The sequence below is a fragment of the Rhamphochromis longiceps genome, linkage group LG23 (genome assembly GCF_057381845.1).
Source record: "Rhamphochromis longiceps isolate RC_006_pf linkage group LG23, R_longiceps_female_GT1.1, whole genome shotgun sequence".
NCBI lineage: Eukaryota > Metazoa > Chordata > Actinopteri > Cichliformes > Cichlidae > Rhamphochromis > Rhamphochromis longiceps.
Genome location: NC_140578.1, coordinates 42,633,581 through 42,657,175, shown reverse-complemented (window position 1 = coordinate 42,657,175; position 23,595 = coordinate 42,633,581). Strand labels below are relative to the sequence as shown.

At 40.5% G+C, this 23,595-nt stretch overlaps 1 protein-coding gene across 1 annotated transcript; it reads right to left on the bottom strand.

Moving 5' to 3' along the window:
• Window positions 1-269: 269 nt before the first annotated feature.
• LOC146642703 (immunoglobulin superfamily member 8-like) lies at window positions 270-12,055 on the bottom strand. Its single transcript, XM_085398883.1, has 8 exons — window positions 11,941-12,055; window positions 9,218-9,330; window positions 8,521-8,779; window positions 6,601-7,008; window positions 6,187-6,240; window positions 2,797-2,894; window positions 2,141-2,182; window positions 270-1,974 (listed from the first exon to the last, which is right to left on the bottom strand). Exons 1-8 carry the CDS (start codon window positions 11,984-11,986, stop codon window positions 1,924-1,926), a joined length of 1,071 nt encoding a protein of 356 aa, XP_085255009.1. The 5' UTR covers window positions 11,987-12,055; the 3' UTR covers window positions 270-1,923.
• Between the last annotated feature and the right edge of the window lie 11,540 nt (window positions 12,056-23,595).

Here is a 23,595-nt window from a genome sequence, read left to right as displayed (position 1 = left end):
CACTAATATGTGTTGTATTTAATCTCACAGATATAATAATTGTGATAAATCCTTTAATCTTTAATTACTTTAACTGTGGTTTTTAATTTTCTGTAACAGTTTTTAAATAATTTCACACCTTAAAAAATAATCTTTATTTCATTCTAAAGATAACCTTTTATTTCTTTTATTTAAAGACCATTAAAGAAATTCATTCAAAGGTAGATGCAGATATTCCTTTAAATCATTTAATCACGCAATTACGATTCACATATTCATATCTACCCTTCATATAATTCCTTATATCAAGATAAAATTGAGTAGCTTTCCCCCTGATGTATTTCACCTTAAATTCATTAGGTGGCAGAAATGTCCAAAATCTGCTTCTGTTTGCTGATCTGCAAAACTTCAAACCGAGTTTTACTGAGTTTTTTTAATCACAGATTTCATATCCGGAAACAAAACAACAACAACAACAACAACAAAGACTCAGTTTTACAGATAATAATAATGAAGCAAACATTCATACAGGAACAAATTAACTTGGATTAAAGCACCATCTAACATGACAGGTCAAAGAACTTTGAGAAGTGTAAACAAACAAATTATAAAACACAAGACCGACAATATAAAAACTTAAAGCTGCAGCATTTGTTTTCAAAATGTTAAAAGCTGCAAAGAGTTCATGCTCAAAATGTTGAATATGAAATAAATGAATCATTAAAAAATTAACAATTAAATGAAATGTAAGAAAAAAATAGTAAAAGAAACAACTTTTAAACTGTTTAAAGAGTTTTTAATCATTGCTAATATCCTTATTTTTACTTACATTTATAAAATGCGTATAGCATTTCAAAATTTGTTTATGTTTGTTATTTTGCCTCCAAAAGTTCCATAAAGTCATCAAATTTATTCACATGGCTGGCCGTGTTCATTTACTAAATCTTGCTCCTCTGCAGCTTTAAGAAATTTCACACAGATTTGAAAGCTGTTTCTCAAATTGGACAAGCTTTGGATATTAAATATTAAAAACACAGATAAAACTGCAGACTGTGTTGGGGCTGCATGTCTGCACTGCACTCAACAAAGTCAAAGTCAGCCCCTCTCAGCTGAATTCTACAAGTCAAATTCATTATTCATTGATTAGCTGACTAACTGCAGCTTTGATGAGTACACAAACTATTGATTAGAAATAAAATATATTTTTTAACATGTAATATTTATGTATAATTATTGTTGTTAATATTCTGGAATAGTTTCAGCTTCTCGTAAATGTTATATTTGACATGAAATACAGAAATCTTACTCATGTTATCATTGATATTTAAAGCCCTAAATCTACTTACAGATACATTCAATTATAAAGTATAAGATGACAGACGTGATTGGGAGAGGATAATTTAATATGTTATAGTAGGATCAATAAAGAATTTATCTATGAATCTATATGAATTAGGGTTACAGTCACTCCAATACTAACCTGTGGCTTCCGCGCTGAAAACAGATGTTGCATTATAGGGATCCTTTATGATAGTTCTGTTAATATGGTTTCTTATTGTGTAATCATCTGAGGGGCTTAAAATAAAAATCAGTTCTGTGTTTTTTTGTTTCTCTTTCAACCTTTGATAAACTGAGAGCTCCTTCAATTCTTCATCACAATCTTAACTAATCCACAGAGTTAATGTCTTTGACACAAAGACCCAAGGAACCAAAAAACCTTAAGAGAACCTGAAAACTGGTAAAAGTCGTCTTAATAATATTCTGCTGCAGGATGGTAAATCACAATAAAGTCGGTACTAAAACATAAAGCTCACTTCTTTGGAATAAAACAAAAAACAGAGCAACAAAGACACATAATTAAGAATTTTGTTGTGACATTTCATCCTGTTACTTCAATCACATTAGCTTGTACAAGAACAGCAAACCTACTCTTCTTCCTTTGTCTCATGGTCTTGTCTGCAGGGAGAAATTACCAGTATCCAGACCTTCCAGTTCCTGAACACAAGAACACATTTCAGTCTACACCATTATCCTCATTAACAGTTACTTACAGATTAGCTGTAGAGTACACATATTTACTCCGAAGACCTGTGAGCACAGGCAGTAACAAACAAGCTACAGCAAACACACAGATTACTGCTTGGGTTTCATTGTGACTTACACTGTTGACGTCCTGGTTTGTCTTTACTTTGGTGCTGAAGAACTACAGAAAAATGTGAAATACGTTTCGTCAAAAACAGTCTGCTGTTTACTGGAGTGTTACTGTGACCAACAACATCTCTCTGTCAATGCAAGTTTCAAGTCAAGTCAGCTCATAGGATTAAAAATAAAACCACACTGAACAAGTCAAAGCTAAAAGTCCCGATTCAGAGACAACTCAACGCTAAAAACAAGCAAAACCTGAATCAACCATTAAAAATATTGGGGTGGCACACCAACAGAATTTACAGCTTTAATATGCTGTCAGATACAGGTTGCTAGAAAAATATGGCAAAAGAGAGAAAAATAACATAAATAACAAGTTCATGCTTCGACTCATTGTAGGGAGTCTTCCTCTTTATTGTGCTCAAGTTTATTAGATTTATTACCAACGTAGTCTTGTCAGACTAATGGGGGACAACAAATTATGGGGGCTGCCCCCCCGGCCCCCATTGGTGCTGCATTACATTTATGATAAGAGGAAGTTAAATAAATATGTGGTAAAATGTTGCGTAGGTTTGGAAGTGATCAATAACACTCAGTCTGACTGTCTTTCCTCCTTTAAATACCAGAATTCACTCAGAATCCTTTCAGCACTAAAGGAGAAACAGGACCCACCTCCTCTCTGATGAACATACTGGTGATGATGAGACAATAAAGGCTGAGGAAGCTGCTCACGATGTAACACGGCGTGGAGTTGTGTAAAATTACAGGCTCTGTGGAGGTCAGAGTCAATGGTTAAACAAAGCGCAAGCATGAGCAAAATCTGAAGAAATGTTAAAAGGAGACTGGTGTAGATGTTTCTTTTTCCTGCTGTATTTACTGCTGAAATACATTAATTGGGTCTGGGGCATGACTGACCTTGTGACCATCTCAAATTGCAGGGAAAAGAAACAATAAACACAACAAAAATGCAAAATTCCAGGTCCAAGTGTCATACAAAAAATAAAGACTGAAGTGTTTCGAAACACTTTTTTAAATCTTTTTTTTTTTGTTTACCTGAAAAAATACTCGAGCTAGGTCCTTCAAACTTGTTACGATTATGCTAAAGAGCCTCTGAAGCCAGTAATGACAAAAAACAAAGCAAAACATGGAAGTAGGAGATAAATATCTGTGTGTGGTTTGTGCTTTGCTTTGCTCTGCAGGAGCTGATTGACGTGATAGACTGCATGAGCAACACTTGGGCCCAGTGAGCTATGAAAGCTCCGCCCCTGCAGCCTTAAAGTACGCATTTCAAGGCCGATTACGTCACAGCGGCGCGCCGAAGGCTGTCCCAATTCAAAGGCTGCTCAATGCGGCCCTGAAATGCGTCCTTCATTTCCCTGAATTTTAAGGACGTGGCAGTGTAGACTTCGTGGCCCAACATATCCCAGTATGCGATGGGTGTGGATAAATTTGCAGAAAAAAACGGCGGATGAGGGGCGGCCGAAGAGTAAACTTTAAGTACTGAATATTATGTCACTTATTTATGTGCAAATGTTTAATAACGAAGAACATTAAACATTACTGTTGGCCACATGTCGGCAAAGTTATGTGACATTAGTGACGTTTGTACTAACTTGCTTTTAAAGCCTTTACTTTAAAATATACTCCGTTCAATAGCTGAGCTTAATCTTACAGAGAATGATCAAAGCTCATGTAGAAAGAAAGAAAGAAATGAACAGAAGATTTTCTCCTTCATTTCTGTCAAACAAAGCTATGACACGTTTCCAGTGGTTAGTATCATGGTTGCTAGGCAACCTGGGCAGCGCAACAGAGGCTTTTTTTTTTTTAACTTTATTGACAAACAACAGTATCAGCGCAACGGAGGCTAGACCGTCCCATTACACAAGCCGCTGTTGTGTTGCTTTGAAAGTTTATTTTTGGGAGGTTAAGAAAATGTGGTTTATTTGTTTAATAAATAATTTTGACCAGTAAACTCTCCTCATAACTCAGACGCCCTCTACAGGAAAGGGCAGAGCAGGCTGTACCTGCTGCGGAGACTCAGGTCGTTTGGAGTGGAGGGCCCACTCCTGAAGACCTTCTATGACTCTGTGGTGGCTTCTGCTATCTTTTATGGCGTGGTCTGCTGGGGCGGCAGCATCGCTGCTGGGGACAGGAAGAGACTGAACAGGGTGATCCGAAGGGCCAGCTCTGTTCTAGGATGCCCTCTGGACCCAGTGGAGGTGGTGAGTGACAGGAGAACGGTGGCTAAGCTGTCATCCCTGATGGACAACATCTCCCACCCCATGCAGCAGACTGTGACAGCACTGAGCAGCTCCTTCAGTGAGAGACTGCGGCACCCACGGTGTGGGACGGAGAGATTTCGCAGGTCTTTCCTCTCCACTGCTGTCAGACTCCATAATAAAGACTTTAACTGATCAAGCACACACATCCATACATATGCAATAATACTAAGTGCAATAATCCTTTCTGTCATCGTTGTATTTTTACTCAGTTGTATATAGTATTTGTATTTGTATTCTATTTTTATCTTATTGTATATTTATTTTATTTTATTCTACTGTATATAGTATTTTATTTTATTCTATTCTGTACAGTTGTGTACTGTATTTATTCTTATTGTATTCTAATTTTTGCCTCATAACTTTTGCACTGTCCACTTCCTGCTGTGACAAAACAAATTTCCCACATGTGGGACTAATAAAGGTTATCTTATCTTATCTTATCTTGTTTAAACATGCGCCATGGTTTGGTCTTTCTTTGCTTGTGACTCCTTGATGTTGGTAAATACAATAATTGAAAAATACCACGTTACATATAATATACATATGATAATGTACAACACATTATGGAGTATGTTTCTGCTGTGAGCATATATATAATATTATATATTAGGGAAATTTTCCTAGACATATTTTTGACCTGGGGGTAGAATTGATTGTGAAATGGAAAGGGAAAATGCTTATGAACAAAAACATGATGCATTTAAAGTAGCTCTTTTTCATTTTTATTTAAGAAGAGAATTTTTTCCACTGTGCGATGGCCGAACCTGTTCCTTTCGTGGAGATCATTTCTCCTGCCTTAAGGCAAATCCCTTCACATGGCACAGAGGAGGCTGGAGTGCAGAGAAACTGGTAGAGATGCAGTTATACAGTCTACCTGAGCCCCACAAAATATCAGCTAAAGAGAATAAATAGATTAAATTGCTGCACATTTGGCAGACTAACATTTTCAGATTAATTAAACAATAAAATATATATTTTTATAACATTACATGTAAAGAGTCAAGTGGAAGTTTTTCTAAAGTTATTTAATGATATTTATATTATGGAAGCAGATTTTTTGACATTTTAAGTTTTTTCCCATTATAAGATAAAATAAACACGCACAAAACAAAAGCAAACGGCCAGAACACAAAGCTGGAAAACCCACCCAACTGACCAAAATCAACTCAAAATTCTCCCACACAACAGAACCTCCTCTATTCCTCGCTGGCTCCAAATCTCTCAGTGGAATGATCAGTGGTTCGCTATCTGTCACCATCAAAACGCTCCACAAATCCCGCGAATGATTCGCTTCCTTATAAACCAGGGAATCAGATACCGAAGCAGTTACGTTCTAAATGAAGCTTCGGACGTCACCGATCACGTGACTCTGGCCAAACGAATCAAGCTTTGGCACAGAGCTTCTGAAGCAGTGTGTTGATTTTTTTGACACACGCACCGGAGCTTCAGCTTCAAGCGGACCATCACTAGTATTTGCTGTTATATTCACATAGATCATCGCGATTATGTTGTTTATTATATTGCTCTCTTTTTCTTTGCTTGTTTTCTCTTTTTTCTTTCTCAACAAGTGATCCAGGTGATTGATATATGTATGTTTTGTCTGTTTGTTTTGTTGCTTTTTGGTTTTTGCCCCTTGTCACCGTCCCTCTTCCCCGCTTTTTTTTTTTTTTTTTGCCTGTCCCGTTTGGCTCTTTTGCCATCAGAATTGTTGTCTAAAGGCAAACAAAGATGCCCAACGGATTTACTTTACCAAATTGAACACCCCGCTCCTTTTCTTTACCTCTTTCTTTCTCCCGTTTCTTTTCCCCAGTCAAGTCTGTCCCATGTTCAGCAACTGAAAATAAAATAAACAATAAAAGCAAAGGTGAATCAAATAGACCAATACAGCAAGGCTGGGATGGTCCATTTGGTAAAGTAAATCCGTTGGGCAACTTTCTTTGCCTTTAGACAATAATTCTGACGGCAAAAGAACCAAACGGGACAGGCGAAAAAAAAACCCCCAAAACATTATCATAATTCATTCAAGCAGGTCATGTATAATTGTGATGAAGCTTATTTCCAATATATAGTAATTGTAATATTACCAGTATTCATATAATTTGGTAGAATTGGTCTGAAAAATGTAATTCAAACAGAAAAGCAGCAATGGTGCCTTTAATGGTGTAACCAGTGCTTCATACATGTGTCCTCTTACTTGTAGGAGTAACTGCAACGGTTCCCATCTCTTTGGTACTCTCCATGATTTTTATCCAATTTCTTCCTCTTTCATATGTCCACTCCATCCCGTTGCATTCATAATTTCCTTCATCGGACGTCGTCATTCTGGAAATCACCAGTTCAAACACTCCGTTCCTGCCAGGGACCAATCGGATGCCTCCTTCTGCATAACGCTGGGCAAACCTGGACCCCGTGACCACATCCCCCTGAGGACCAAACGTCAAAATCTCCTCTGACGTCGTCCCCTTCTTCACCGACCAGGTGACAGACAGGTAGGTGGGGTGGATGAGCTCCCGGGTGACGTTGCAGGAGAGAGTTAGGTCACTTCCCTCAACGATGACAGGGGGCGGGGTCTTAGGGGACACCTTGAGCGTGTTAGGAATGACTGACGGGAAAACAAAACAAAAAAAAATTTTCACACACAAACAATCTTATAAAAAGAAAAAAAAACTAGTAGTAAAAATGTTGACTTTATAAAGTAGCACGTGCCAAGCTAGCCTCTACAGCAGGGTTGGGCAATCAATTTTCCCAAGGGGCCTTGTGAAGGACCCTCTGAAGTCTAACATCCACAACTTTAGGATATCATTTTTTAATTTTGTGTTTCAAAAAAACCTTCCTGGAGGCGTTCCAGGCGATGGTGGAGGCATCCTGGTGGCTGGCTGAGGAATAGGTTTTCTGGCTGCTCCCGACGCCTGACGCACGCCAGATTGGCCCGGGTTCAGTAAATGGTAAATGGCCTGCATTTGTATAGCGCTTTTCTAGTCCCTAAGGACCCCAAAGCGCTTCACACTACATTCAGTCATTCACCCATTCACACACTGGCAAGCTACATTAGATTAATAGTAGATTAATAGGGCAGTGTGTCCGGGTGCATTGACGGCCGATAGGGACATGCGGGGTCTGCCCTGCGCTAAGCGGTGATACGGGGTCATCCGACATCGGCTCTGGGAAGGAGAAGGAGAAAGCCCTGGAATTCACTCCACAGAAGATTTTCTACTGGAGCTGTCTTGTGTTGACACCCTACACTCAGCCTTCAACCAGGTGAGAAGAATTGATGGTCAGATGGTGCACCCTGAAGCAGCGCTGACATTTCTGCATTTTGTATTGATTAGACACTCGCACAGAGGAGGAACACATCCAGTTGTCGGTGCCTTGAAGTCGCCGGGAAATGATTTTCCAGGTGGTTCATTACAACCCAGTGGCCAATCACATTGGGTATGACAAAACTCTAGATTGAATAATGGCTCAATTTTATTGGCCGGGCAGATGTGCACCAATAGCGCTTGCCCTGCCCAGAGTGTCAGCTGGTTAACCAGCCAGTCATACAAAAAGGGCCTTTGTGCCCTTTACCATTAATGGATGTCCCATTTGAGCACATGGGCCTGGACCTTATCGGGCCATTTCACTGGAGTGCACGTGGATATTGCTTTGTATTAGTTCTGGTGGATTATGGTGAGGGGAAACCCCCTTTGTGAGCATTAAGTCAGTTTCTATAGGGACAGCTCAAACGCTTGACAATGCTTTGATACTGTGTATAAACTGGAAGCTATCTCCTCAGTTTTAACTTGATTTTACAAGGTTTGAGTGTTACAAGGTAAAGTACATCATTGCACAGCAGAGCTTTGTACTATGGCTCAAAGAAACCCGTCAGTTCTTCAAATAATATTGGTATATGACACTTTACAGTAACATTTTTTGTTTTTTATTATTATGTGCAAATAGAAATAATTTATGGTTTCCAAAGAAAGCTAGTATGCTTAGATATGTACTGTATGAGTGCCTGGATTTAAAGGTTTTTATTTTTTTGATCAGACATTTGTTAAATTTAACATTTGTTCAGGATTTAAACCTCTGTATTAATAGGTCAGAATGGTTAAATATACACACACTTTCATACCTGTGAGTTGGACCTGAGCCATATAATTTCCACTGATGACGTAGTCGGTGCTCGGTGTTTGACACTCGTAGAAGCCAGCATCCGTCAACTTCACCTCAGCAATCTTCAGCTCCACCTCATTGTCTTGGAAACGCACCACCGATATGTCGCCAGACGCCACGCGCTTGCTGTAAGACTGGTCGGAGTAGCGAGAGTCGAAAGAGGAGATTATCTTTGTCTTCTGCCCTTTCGCATCCTTTAACATATTCCATTCAAAATCCTGCAGGAAAAGAGAGGAACAAAGACGATGTGAATGTTATATTACGGCAAACTTTTAACAACATTCAGACTTGAAGAAGAGGAGCATATGTTTTCTAAAAAAACCCAAAACAATAATAATAATAAAAATAATAAAAATTTATGTGAGGGACCAAAGTCTCACACATGACATTCTTGACTTCTATAACTGAAAATAAGCTCACAACAAATCCACTATTAGTTCATTTTTGAGGCACGTTCGACAATGTAGACGATGTTCAACAGTTTGAGGAAGAAACTAAAATAATAATAATTCACTAACTATATTTGTGACAGTAGAAACCACTGCACAGGGTGGCCATTTGCATCATTTCAAAGTGTAACCCATCTGTCAGACAGAACTTCAAGACTGATCTGTGTGTGTGTGTGTGCGTGTGTGTGTGTGTGTTGGGAAAATGACCTGCTCCCTAGGCCCTGTGTATTCTTTGACATCACATCTGATGGAGACTGGCTGGCCCTCCACCCGGATTAATGGACCAGGAGGCACCGTCACCACACGGGCCGAGCACCCACCTTGAAGGACAGAGAAAACATTTTAAAAGATTAAAAGTCTATAACAGAAAAAATTATGTGTGGAGGCTGAGTTGGACTCTGAAACCTCTAAGATGAAAGAAAATCCTTCTGTATATGAAGCAAAAATAGAATTTACATGAAGAATACGCTGTATTTATATACATTTGCCCCTCAGTACAACAGACCATTGAGGTCATATTGAAGTTTGCTGGGCCTGTAGCAGCTTGAATAAGGTAATGACATGTTTGACAATGACACTTCAATGTTTTAATCATGGACAGTCAGGTGAAAGCCACACTGGCTGACTTGCAACAAATCCTGGCTGAAGAACAGGAAGCCAAGCTTGGTCATTGTGTGACCACACCTGGCATCCAGACCAGCATGAGGAGGAGCAGCCAGGCTGTTGTGGCTGTGTGTGGTTCTTCCACATGTTTCCACAACAAAAGAGACACCAAACAAGGCTCAATAGCAGAAATAGCTGTTTTGGCACTGGCACTTTCCTTAGAAATGCGACATCACCGAAGGTGAAATAAACAGGCCTTTGTCTCATGTGCCACCTTGCTGAGGTAACACTTGAAACAGGTGAGGTGCTGGGTGAAATGCGTCCTCCAGGCTTTACTGTGGCAGTCAGACCTGTAGAGCTCCTCTAAGAAGAGGAGAGCACTGTGCTGATGACTTTCTGGGGTCATCCTGTGCAGGCAAATCTCCTCATCAGCCCGGGTTTTTAGTTTGGCAGATCCCCAGATGCATTTGTCGGTGGCGACGGTGTTCATGGAGTGCTTGATGTAGGAGACCTCAGATGGAGTGTACTCATCCAGGTTTCCCCAGAATAAAAAATACTCTTACATCTACAGACTTTATGTAACAGGTTTCAGAAATTGCAAACTTACTTTAATACAGATTTTACTTGCTGTCAAATCTTGTTATTGTTGTTGTTTTTTTTTCTCAAAATTATTTGTTGTTTGTGGTTGTATTTTGCTGTTTCTTATATTTTCATTTATTAGAATCTATTTTAATCGGATGTTTTAGTGACGTCTTTTTCTCTTTGTGTGTGACCTTGGGTTTTAGAAAGGTGCCCTCAAATAAAACGTATTATTATTATTAATGTTAGAAATTATTAAGCTTCAGCAGTCAGCAGAGGTCTACAAACGAGGAAGCATTTTTACAGAGCAAGAAGAAATCTTCTATTTTTAAACGTAAAACAGAAATCTGGCCACAACGTCAAGAAAAAGCACGATGTGCATGTATGAGTCAGCCTGCTGAGTGTTTTCTGTTTCATAAGTGACAAAACTTCATAAAAGCCACATTATGTTTCCCTTCACCGTCTGTCAGCAGTAGTCTACAGTTTAAGCTGTCTTTATCTTCACATTAGGGATGGATAGTTGACATGTTGGTCTCAAGAAAGCTAATATGCAACTAATGCAAGTTACTATCATGTGACCAACCACCAACATCTTTCTGATTTAATTCAAAGTATTTTAAAACAAAATTTGAAAGTGAAAAAAATTCACACATTTGTAATACCAGGTCAAAGAACTCAGATGCAGCTCCAACAGTCCACTCAGGGTTTCTGAACTTCACCTTCAAAAGATGTTTTAAGTGTCCACTTGTTTGTAATTGATGGATTTGCAACAACGAACAAACACAAATCCCAAAATTGCAGCACCTTTTTTTTTTTTTTAAAGAAATAAAACCACTAAAACATTTTGGTGGTGCACTCAAAAATATCAAAACAGAAACCATTAAAAAGGGAAAAAATGCAGATGCTTTATGGCTCGTTACAGGATAGGAAAATGAAAGTCTGGTGGTCACAGTAAAAGGGGAAGTACATTAAAGAGGCTTCCTCCTCTCCCAGAGTACTAATGTGATGTGTAATGGGACAGTTCCTGTAGGGCATATATTCAGGTATGCCAGTGAACAGGTGCTGGTTTGTCCTTGTGGAGAAAACCAGGGAAACCAGGGAACTGGCCGAGCCTGATCATAATAATACAGCTCATCTTTATGGCCGGGCCATCACTTCTCAGCAGGTTAATGGGACCATGTCAACTCATGTTGGCTAACTGGTCTTAGTGGGAGTACAGTTCGCTCGGGCTAATGAGAGGCTGAACTGGACAGAGACTGAGAGACATTTATTTTCAATCTCTTTGATTGACTTTTCAATTCGGCTTAATCCAACATACCAACCAAAACCTCTGTTTCACTCAAAAAGTTACAAATCAATTGGATGTTAAATGCACTATTTTTTGTTTAAATAATTATTTTTTTTTAAAAAGATAGTCCACCCTCAGACAAAAATGAAATATTAAATTGGCAGACTTCAAAACGGGGATTAATATTTGGCTTCGTGTCAAACGATCGCCTGCCCAACACTGTTGCAGTTATTTACCAAAAATGCCTGCGAGTACTTAAACTGTTTAGCACTTGTTTAGCTACAATGGCAAAATGAACTGATAAAGATGTATAAGACAGAGCAGGTAAATAATGCACAGTGATAACGATAGTTGCAAAAGTTTTTTTTTTATAAAACACACTTTTTCTTTTCTTCCTTTTTTTTAAATAAAAGGGCACCAGCAGAGTTAATTAGCCACCAAGCAAAGAAGTGTCTCTTACTGAGCATGAAAATCCCAAAAGTGAGTGCAGTGACATAGTTTTCCATTTTCCTTCCACTTTTTTCCTTGTCCCTCGATTTCCACGTGTTTTCTCTGGAGGTAAGACCGGTCCTCTCTCGCCACTGACACTTACCACTGTATGTGAGTGCAGGAAATGCGTGACAGCATGACAGAGGAGAGAGAGTCTGTGAGTGTGAGAGAGACAGTGGATTGTGGTCAACCACCACACAGATGCTTGGGGCCCAGACTAGTGCCAGCAGGTCTCTGACAGCAGAGACCTGGCCTCCCTGAAAGGACCCCACTCGTGCCTCTTACAGTTCAAGTGGCATTCATAGTTCTGTTTAAGTGAATGGCAGCTAGGAACAAGAATGAAAATTGAAAAGCAGAAAGAATGAAGAAAAAAGAGGAAGAGGAGAAAAACCTAAATGCTGCCAGTTTATTTTTAACTTTAGGTGGCAGACATTTCAGTGAGGAACCTTCCACCAGTTTAACACGAGCTAGTTTAACATTAAATAACTCAGAGCGGCCAGCTCTGTGTCCAGCTCTGGTGGCTGTAACATGAGCGAGAGGCGTGCACAGCTTCCTTGGTGGTGTCAGAATACTTATAAAATAACTGACCAATTCTCCCAGTCAACTGTTGCACAGGGTAGGTTTTTGGGGTGTGTATAGGAAGGGGTGAGGGGGTAATATGGTGAAATCCTGTCCTGGTACAATACCACCATACACCCACAGCTCGCCATGCGTGCCTGATACACAGGGGCGGATCTAGAAGGGTGGCATGGGGTGGCAAGTGCCACCCTAAAATGATCTCTTGCCACCCCAAGTGCCACCATAGTTTTGCATATGACAGTGTTGTTTGTTAAAATAACATAGCATTAGCACTTTGAGCGTAGTTACAGTTAACAGTGAATATAAATGCTAAAACTGAATATATCGCATAGTGTTCCCCCCCCCTCCATTAACAAATGGTTCAGCCCATATCACAGACAGTCTTCTTTTCTAGTTTTCAGTAGCAAGCGATGCTTATGATTGTGCCAGAGCACATTTTGAACAACACCATGGGAATTTCAGATTTCACACAGGTGGTTGGTCGTTGCACTCTGGAAATGGAATAAAGGTGAGTGCTATTAACCCTCTGGGGTCCACGGACTCGCTGCACCTCCAAATCACATGACTGATTTAAGCTGACATAGCAACCAGCTGCAGCCACGCTGAGTCTTTCAGCCCTTGTTGAAAGATTGGACTTCAACACAGATCTTTGTTCATGACAGTGCAGATTTCTGACATTTTGTGTAATTTAAGCATGTAACAATTTGATTTTTTTTCTAACAAAAAACAGTGTGAAACTTAAGTTAGATTTGTGTTTGTAAATGAACCGCCCCATGTTGTGTAGCTTTCTGGATTTTATACTTATTGGGCTACATATTTATTTATTATACAAGCCATACAGTACATAAAATCACATGTTTTATGTAACTAAAGTGTTTAATTATGTGGGCTACAGAAAATAATTAAGTTATAGATGATATTTATATGAAAAACGTGTATACTTATTGCATTTGAATGTGTGTTTGTGAAAAAGAAGGGGGGATTCCCATGATGCATTCAGTATTTCCTTTTCAGCCACCTTTCTCACCCAACATGTGTTAATAGACCTCTCTGCACTGAATCACACTTTTTATTCACCTCTGTCTCTCTTCCACAGCATGTCTTTTGTCCTGTCTTCCTTCTCTCACCCCAACCGGTCGCAGCAGATGGCCCCGCCCCTCCCTGAACCTGGTTCTGCCGGAGGTTTCTTCCTGTTAAAAGGGAGTTTTTCCTTCCCACTGTCGCCAAAGTGCTTGCTCATAGGGGGTCATATGATTGTTGGGTTTTTCTCAACAATTGAATCTTTCAAAATCTTTCAAAAATGTTTGATAATTTGCATCTCTGTTTGGGACAACGTACTACTTTGAACAGTTCTCTTCAAAACTGACTCTTGTAAAGAGTCGCTTCTGCTCAAGACTAACTGACTCAAACTTGGAAAAGCAGCTTCGAGCAGGATCATCATCATCATCATCATCATCATCATCATCATCACAGCCAGCTGACATCAGACACCTCGCCAAAAAGAAACAGTTCCCGCCATCTCATTAGGTGAATCTGACTAGCAGAAATGCAGTCATGAGGCTTAATAACACAGTAGTTACAGACTTTTCTTTTTTTTGCATTCCTAGGTATGTGTTAATAATAGAATGGCCCCCAGAGAACTATATAAAACTTTAAATCGCCCTCCATATGAAAAAGGTCCCCCATCCCTGGTATACATCAACATAATCATCATCACCACCTTTATTTATAAAGCACTTTAAAATAATCACAGCTGGCACAAAGTGCTGTACATTGGAACCATATAATAAAATTACATAAGATATGAATAAAAACCAAATAAAAGAAAAAGTAAAATAATTAATTAAATAACTAATTTCAGTACAAGAGAAAACTAAGTCTCGTGAGGTTAAAAGCCAAAGGAGCGGGTTTTAAGATGCGATTTAAAAGTGGACAGTGAAGTGGCCTCTCTAACGTGCAAGGGCAAATTATTCCATAATTTAGGACCCACGATAGAAAAGGCCCTGTCCCCTCTGAGCTTCCTCCTGTCACGGGGTGCCGAGGCAGGCCGTGTGTGGATTAGTAACGGACCCAAGATGCAGACTGCGTAGTAGTGAGTGAGCTTTATTTACAAAAGGGGTGAAGTTCAACACAAAAGAAAGGGTGGCGAGAGGCAGAACTGAAAACACTCTAAACTGGGAAAACTAGAACTTAACACAAAACCAGAACACGAACGAGGGTACCTTGCAGGGAGATCAACGCGGGGAGAATGCACAGGAAGACCGAGGGGAAAAACACAGACAAACCAGCAACGAGGACGAGGTAACACACACTATAAATACACACGCCAGGAATCAGGGGATGGGAAGCAGGAGGGGAACACACCTGGAAGACATCACAACTGACGAGGCAGGGGAAACGTAAATAGAACACACTGACATAAGACAGAGACCTTCAAAGTAAAACAGGAAACACATACACGTAATGACACAGACTCAGAGACGCGGACTAAACACAGAGACCTACTACACTAAGGGAATGCACAAGCAGGGAAGACACCAAACAGAGGGAACACCACTAAACCCTAGAAAATACAAAACTATCAAAAGTAAAAGTACATAACCAAAAACACTGGGTCACCGACCCAGGACCATGACACCTCCTGGATCTTGGTACTTCTAGGAGCAGCTGGTCAGCTGACCTGAGAGACCGACAGGGTGTGTGGGGATGAAGAAGCTCAGAGAGGTGAAGCGGGGCAAGACCGTGAAAGCATTTAAAGACAAACATAAGAATTTTAAAATGAACTCTAAAAGACACAGGCAGCCAGTGCAGTGAGGCCAGCACAGGGGTTATATGCTCTGTTTTACAAGTTCCTGTTAGGAGTCGTGCAGCAGCATTTTGAACCAGCTGCTCACGTCAGAGTAACAACTGACTCACCCCCACATAAAGTGCGTTACAGTAGTCCACAGGTGAAGAAATAAAAGCATGGATCACGGTTTCAAAGTGCTGCCTAGAAAGAAAAGATTTCACTCTTGCCAGTCGCCTTGAATGATAAAAACTGGACTGGTCCAACTTAAAACCAAGGGCAGTAACAACAGGTTTAAAATAAACTTCCAGGGGTTCCAAATCAAAAGAGGAGGACTCACAGGGGCCACTGGGTCCAAACACCAACAAATCTGTTTTCTTATCATTCAAATTTAAAAATTTCAGAGCCAACCAAGCTTTAATGTCATCTAGGCATGTCAAGAGAGGTTTTATTCAGATGCCATCCTTCTGCTTCAGTGGCAAATAAATTTGGCAGTCATTGGCATAGCAATGAAAAGAGATCCCATACCTTCTGAGGATGGAACCCAGAGGAAATAAATACAGTAAAAACAGCAGTGGCCCTAAAATTAAGCCCTGTAGGACGCCGCATGACAGAGGAGCAGAAGATGATTCGGAACCGAGAAGGCTGACAGATTAAGTTCTATCTGACAAATAAGACTTAAACCAATTGAGTGCAGTGCTACCAATACCCACTACATCACTTAATCGAGAAATTATAATATTGTGGTCTACGGTGTCAAAGGCAGCAGTTAGTTCAAGCAAGACCATAACAACATGGTTACCAGAATCACATGCCAGAAGGATGTCATTAAAAACTCTTAATAATGCAGATTCTGTGCTATGAAGGGTTTTAAAACCTGATTGAAAAACCTCAAGAATGCCATTATCATCTAGGAAATATTTCAGTTGACTAAAAACAATTTTCTCTAAAACCTTGGAAAGTAAAGGCAGCTTGGAAATAGGCCTATAATTAGCTAAAACTGTGTGATCAAGGCCAGGTTTCTTAAGCAGTGGCTGCACTACTGCATGTCTGCCTGACGTTCATGGCAAATTAAAATAGCAACAATCCATTGGTAAAAGTTTAGATAGAGCACTGGACTCACCAACACTCAGCCACAGCTCAGTCACACACAGAAAATCCAGATCACGGGAACTGAAAAAGTCCCGAAGAATAAAAGTTTTGTTTAAAAGTGATCTGGCATTCACCAGGGCAATCCTGGCAGGAGCTGGAGCTGGAGCACCCGTTTCAGTAAGTTGAGAAACCCGACACAGCGATCTCAGGTTTCAATCATGTTGACGGCGGAGGTTTAGCCTGGAAATGCTGAGACACAAAAAATCTTGGAAATAATCCATGCACTGGTCAGAAAACAGCAGAACAATTCCTTAGATAAACCTTTAGCTTCACCAGCCGGCCACTTTGTTTACCCCGGCAACGGTGACGCCTTCGCCGGGAAGGTAGCATGGGAACCCTGTACAGGTAACCCGGGATTGCCGATAAAACTGGGGGCAGGGGTTTGTTGGGTCTGTGTTTCCACATGCCCCGCTAGTTTAGAGACTTATTCCTTATGAAGAACGCAAGACATAACAGAACTTCTTCAACCGGTTATTTAACTCGCTAACGAGGGAGAGGCTTTGGTCAAGAACCAGCTCTTGAAGCCTAAATCCCTCAAAAAGCAGCTGTCCTCGTAGCCTTTTTATTGACATGACAGTTACAGTACACATCACAGCACAAGCACCTCCCTCCGTAAAACCCCCCCAATGGTTCTAAGACAAGGCACTATGTATGTGTATGTGTATGTGTAAGCACCTGTATGCATGAGCAAGAACGTGTGTGTGTGTGTGTGTGTTTGAGTGAGTGTGTGAGAATGTGTGTCTCTCTGTGTGCGTGACTTCCAACTGTTTCTAACAACATCCTTAGTCATAAAATGGTAATCTCCCCCACACCAGTTCATGGTGTTGGTTCACCATGAACAACACAGTGAAGCCACAAAAGGGCCGGAAGCTTACCACACAAGAATCAGATCTTCCAGATAAAATGTATATGCAATAAAACCTCCCCCAGCACAAAGTGGCTGGAGAGGTGGTCAGAGACAAAGGAATGTCTTGATCCTATAGATTGAACTAAGACCTTACAAATTTAAGAAACACAATGACAACATTCAACAATTAGACTTAACAGGTTTCTGCCCACTAGCTCCAAATGACACAATATTATGGACCACAGGCTGGAGGTCCAGTAGTGTCTGGCAATCATACCTCAGCAGAGACTTTGTTTCATGGATGACACAAGTTAGAAATAATATAAACAGGAACAAACTTGGCAATGACAGACGAGCAGCCTCACACACCGGCACCATCTTGTCTCAATCTTTTCTCTAATTGGGAAAAAGTGACATGAACCTGTCGTGTCAAACTGCTCCACCTAGCAAATTGTTAACCAGGACATAAAGAGCGTAAGCACGTGTTGTCTTATTAATATCACTAGATGTGTCGATGTGCAGAATATTGGCAGGTTGAATGTATTCATGAGGCATGAGGATGTCGAGTGAATGGATAGTGTGTTAACCAGAGTTCTTTAGAGCACGGACAGCCTGCAGAGTGCAGCCGCACTGAACTCTTACGCCTGTGTTTGTGTGTTTGTAGCGCTAAGGAGCAACTAAAGTAAGTTATTTCAAACTTATGCACAACTCAACGTGCCTTTGTGTCCAAGTGAAATGTTGGTGGCATTTCTGAGGTGATTCATGTAGTGGGCAACATGGCTAAAACAGAGAAGTGTTAACTTTGATGGACATACAGGGGAGCACGCGGCTCGGGGGCATGACCACAGCGTGTACAATAGACCAATCTCAAAGCTTGTGGAGTTTCTATGGACACCGACTCAGAGGTGTTGAAGCCAAAATTCCAGGTGGAATTGTCACAGCATGCCAATCATTAACCAAACAAATTACAGAATCCATGGAAAATTTTGCTAATGATAAAGTCCATTATTTAAGGAAAATGTTCAACTGTGGACCCAACAATAGGTAGCACTGATGAGGCTGCTGGGGTGCAGGGTGAAATTAGCAGGGTGTGTCAAAGAGTGAACAGAACATTGCTAAGTCAGCTGACAGTTCCATAAAATGTGTTTCCTACAGCAGCAAACAGGCTTCAAGAAGTGACAGTAAGGAGAGGTTTCAAGATCTGTGGGCCAGTCGGCCTCTTGTGTAAAGGACACAGTGGTGCTGAAGTCATAGAGGCTGTGGTCAGTACAGTCAGCCCAGATTTCAGTATTCGTGACATGCCTGAGATAAAATGTGACCTCACTCCCCCTTAGTTAAAGGAAATAATGAAAACGCATCAAAAATCTCCTGACTTAACTCTTTGTGCTTGCATTGAGATGGCTCTCAGGAAGGGATCAGTGCAGCACTGTACCAGTGACAGTGAGGAAAGCTGCTCATCACTGGTTATGGGTCAAAATCTGCTCCAAAATCTAATTACCACCCCCGTTCCTTAAAAGTAGGCAAGGCAAAGTGGAACAAATTTCAAGGAAGAGAAAATATCTTGTGACCCTCCAGGTAACTGCACACAGATAGACTGAGACATATGTGAAGCATACAGTGGGTCTGTGTAATGTTTATTGGGTAGAAACTAGAGCTGGGCGATAGAACGATAACTTTTAAAATAACTTTTTCTCGATAGAAAAATTAAACTATTGCGATAGGCCTCACCGCTCTTGTCCTCTTAAAAAAAAAAAGAACAGCCAATCCAAATTAAGTAGTGCAGAGCCGAACCAATCACAGCCGCAGCGTCACGTCACGTGACTTGTTACTTACAGCACAAGTGCCAAGCCGCACGTGTGTTTGTTTGGGAAGCAGCCAGCCGCCGTGCCGCCTGGGTTATGGAGGAAATGAGTGCGCCGACTAGAGAAAAATCAACCGAGAGCGTGACCGAAGATTACCGAAGAGAAAACAGATGATGGTTCCAATGCCGGAGAGATTGTCGAACGGAAGAGCCATAGAAGTTCCGTAGTGTGAAGGTATTTCGGCTATTTCAAGTCTGACAAAAAACAGAGTAGCGCGCACTGTAAATTGTGCCGAAAGCAAGTCTGGAAATACAATAAACCGGTGCATGCTCAGTCTCTGACTGGAAGCGCTAATTCGTCATTCGGCTTTTGTCAGACTAAAGTAACTGTTAAAACTGTTTGAAAAGCTCAGCTATACAACAAGGAGAGATTGAGAATTTCCTTTTAGTTCTCAGTTTATTTGATATTGACAAAAGTTAGTCAGTTTTGTCTGTTCTTCTGTAAAACAAACTAAGATTTATTTTTAGAATTAATATTTTGTTTCTAAGTGGAATTGACAATTTAGTCTGTTTCGTTTGTTCTATTTTGAAACTTAAATGCTTTAGCGGCTGCCTTTTCTGTAGTTTGCAATATTTTCCTTTATTTATCTGAAAAAGTCTCATGTTCCTTAAGTACATCTACCCTGTTGAACTTATTATGGGAAATAAATATTTAAATCAAAACAAGCTGCTGATTATTTCACATTTTACTTGTGAGCAACGGCACATTTAAATCTTACAAATAGTTATTTGGCTTATATCGTGATATATATCGTTATCGCCTGAAACGAAAAAAATCTTATATCGCCCAGCTCTAGTAGAAACAGGCTCTAAACCAGGGCTGTTTTATACAATTATATTTGACCCTCGAGATAATTTCATATATCAATTATTAATGGTTCGTGGTATGTGGGAGCCAAATCCTCAGCCCTGCTGAGAATCTGCGCAGTGTTGGAGTTTATTTCGATGGGCACACCATGCAGCCAATCACATGCAAAGACAGATAGGGACTATATCATGCAGAGGGACGGGGGAGCTGGATTTAAAAGCTAGTGTGTTGGGAAAAAGTGACGAAGCAAGCGAAAACGTAAAGTGAGCAGCATCTGACTTCATTTCAATGATAGATGGCAAAGCTGAGTGCAGAACTAATCAAAGGAGCTGGATAAAGTGTTACCCGTTTGTATTTTCTGCCATTTTCCATTTTCAGACCTCATGTGTTCTCCCTAGTCGTAGTTAATGCATAAAAATAATGCTTTTAAGAAAACACTGAATAAAATATTGCTTTGTTGAAAAAGAAAATGTACATTTGAAATTGACATAAAATTGACATAAAATGCTCAATACAAATACACCGCCAGTAAGGATCTCAGTCACAAAGAGAAAACCTCAACACATAATATACGCAAATCCCAGCTGTCATAATGTGCACCAAATTAATCCTGTTTTTTCTCAGTCCTTACAGCGCTTTCTGTCACCTAGAGCCAGTTAATGTCTCCAGACCAGCCCTAAAGAAGTGCTCCCTGATCTTTGAAAATGAATCCACTGTGAGTGTGTGAACAAATGTCATTGTTTTAAGCCCCACAGATACAATCATAGTCTAACTGTACAATGCAATGTAGTCCAAATAATCCAGCACATATACAGCAGAAAAGAGACAGAGGGGTCCGTGAGCAGGGACCTTTCAAAATGCTACATTTTAGTTTTTATCTTTCGCCAGAATCACACTCTTACTTTTCTGTGTTCATGTATTTTAAGTGAAATTAAAGCTAATTATAGCTTAATGGCAAGAAAGCGAAAGTGGAAACTACTAAAAAAGAAAGAGAATTATCCTTTTAAGTGAATCTAAATATTTCCCTTCCTCTGTCTAAAAAAAGCATCATCTCCTCTCTCTGTTTATACCAACTCTATTGTCTGACTGGCTTTTGGAGACTCAGATTTGAAGTTTGCCGAACAGAAAAATCGATATTGTTCACTGAATGTTTTCTAACAGTAAATATTTTTCAAACATTTGTTCCCAGTTTCTGTCTTTCCATGTGTTGTCCCTTAATCTGAACTGGAACACAATGAAGCAGAGTGTAATCACCTCCTACGAGCCATCCTGTCACAGTGAGTGGAAGCTACAGTATCATATACTGGCTCATTGTGATTTACAATGTGAGCTATTCATGGTGGCCTAAAACAAACTGTGTGCATGCTCTTGTTGTTAAAGGGAATCACCCTGCGAAGCCACAAGTCAGCGTCACCTCTGTTTCCTGCTTGTCCGAAGTGAACAGTCATGAAAAGATCAATTCATACAGAAGTGAATTGTAGTGGAAGCAGCAGGATCAGTCATGGACGCACAAGTTTTTTTGCAGTCCATTTTGTGGCACCACAAGGGAGCCTGTAGTGACTGGAGCCCCACTGGATCATCACCAGTAGGAAAAAAAAATCGTTGCAAATTTTCCAACACACACTGGATGTGATCTGGGAATGTAGTTTCTTGCAACATGTACTCATATATTTATGCAATACTTATGCTGTTTGTTTACTTCAGCTCAGCATTCAGTACAGTTATTCCCTCCAAGCTGATCACCAAACTTGTGGCTTTTAGACTCAGCAACTCCATCTGTATCTGGATCATGGACTTTCTGACCAACAGACCCCAGCATGTTAGGTCAGGCCATAACTGCTCTACCACCATCACACTCAACACTGGCACTTCACAGGGCTGTGTGCTGAGCCCGTTCCTCTATGACTGCAGACCTGAGTATGGATCCAACTCCATCATCAAGTCTGCAGATGACACCACGGTGACTGTCTCATCAGTGACAACGATGAGACTGGCTACAGGGAAGAGGTAAAGCACCTCGCTGTGTGGTCTGACAATAACCTGCTCCTGAGTACCAGCAAAACCAAAGAGCTCATTGTGGACTTCAGGAGGGAGAAGACAGACACCCATGTCCCCATCTACATAAATGGCACAGCTGTTGAACGGGTCTCCAGCTTCAAGTTCTAGGGGACCCACATCTCTGAGAATCTGTCCTGGTCAACTAACACCTCCAGCCTGGTCAAGAAGGCCCATCAGCGCCTTTTTTTCTACTACAGGAGCCTTCAGACTAAAATCAGCAGGTTTAGGAACAGCTTCTTCCCCACAGCTGTCACCCTACACTGTTCACTATTGTAGTCTGTTCAGAGAGCTACGCTTCCACTGCTGCAGATATATTCATAGCACTCTGTAGATCTGTTTACCTCACACCGATACATCTGTATGTAGTACATCTGTATATTTGCTCTTATTGCACTTACTGATAAGATGCAAACTGTATTTTGTTACCCTGTATTTAGACATGTGTAATGACAGTAAAGTTGAATTCTAAATGCTATCCTAAACATTTAAACAAAAGCAGCTACACAGCTACAGGAGAAGTTTTTAGAAGTGATTTTTAGAAGGCCAGTAAAGAGAGCATGGAGACAGATGGAGGATGCCAAATCCACTGAATCTACACGCTTCCTGTTTCCACCTCATCCTTCCAGTGCTCTACTATACTCCCTGCTCTCCCTACCACAACTGTCTTAGAACTTGCCTGGGCCAGGTCTGAGTCCAGCTTTGCAACTCCAGCCAGGTCACATGACACAGTGGTTTGCTCTGATGTCAGCAGGCAGGTCAGTGGAGCCCTCTGGTGATGGATTTATGTCAGTGAAACAGGAGGAGGCCTGAAAACAGACAGAAGGCTTAACTAGCAGGACAAAGTAGCATGTAGTACTTGAAGGAGTCATCACAGCCAATCAGTTCTCAGGAAAATGGAACATCACATACATTTTCTCTTCTTTCATTTTCATCAATGTATTTCCTTTGAAATTTAAAAAATTATTATTATTTTTCATTTTGAAATATTTCCTTCTGTCAATATCTCTGCCTGATTAGAAGCTCATAGGCAGTTCCTGTCACTCTACAATAAAATAATGTAAAGGCTGCCCTCTCTGCCATCCCACTAGCTGACCTAACTGACACAAGTAAACTGTGTTAAGGTACCCTACATGGACTAAGGTTCTTGGCCACATACATATAGATTTGTGTGGTTGTAGAAATCATGCCATGAAGCTCCCAGCGCACATTTTTGATGCTTCTGTCTGTGGCAGAGGTGGTTTGGAGCTCGGCAGAGCCTTGGTGGCTTTTACTGACTATACACCCCTACCCATTTATTATGAACAAACAGCACAACTATTTGTGTTTTTTTTTTTCTATGTTACACTTGCATGATTTAGATTTATACTTATGTGGCAGCTATTCACTGGCCTGACAAAGCTATTTTAAATGATATCATGTCATGAATAACACAAGTTATTTTCCATGAAATCAAAAAGTGGTGAAATTCTCAAAAAATGAATGAGACGTGCATGTAATTTGACATATTTTGTTGTTTTGTGTGTGTGTTTGTCTGTA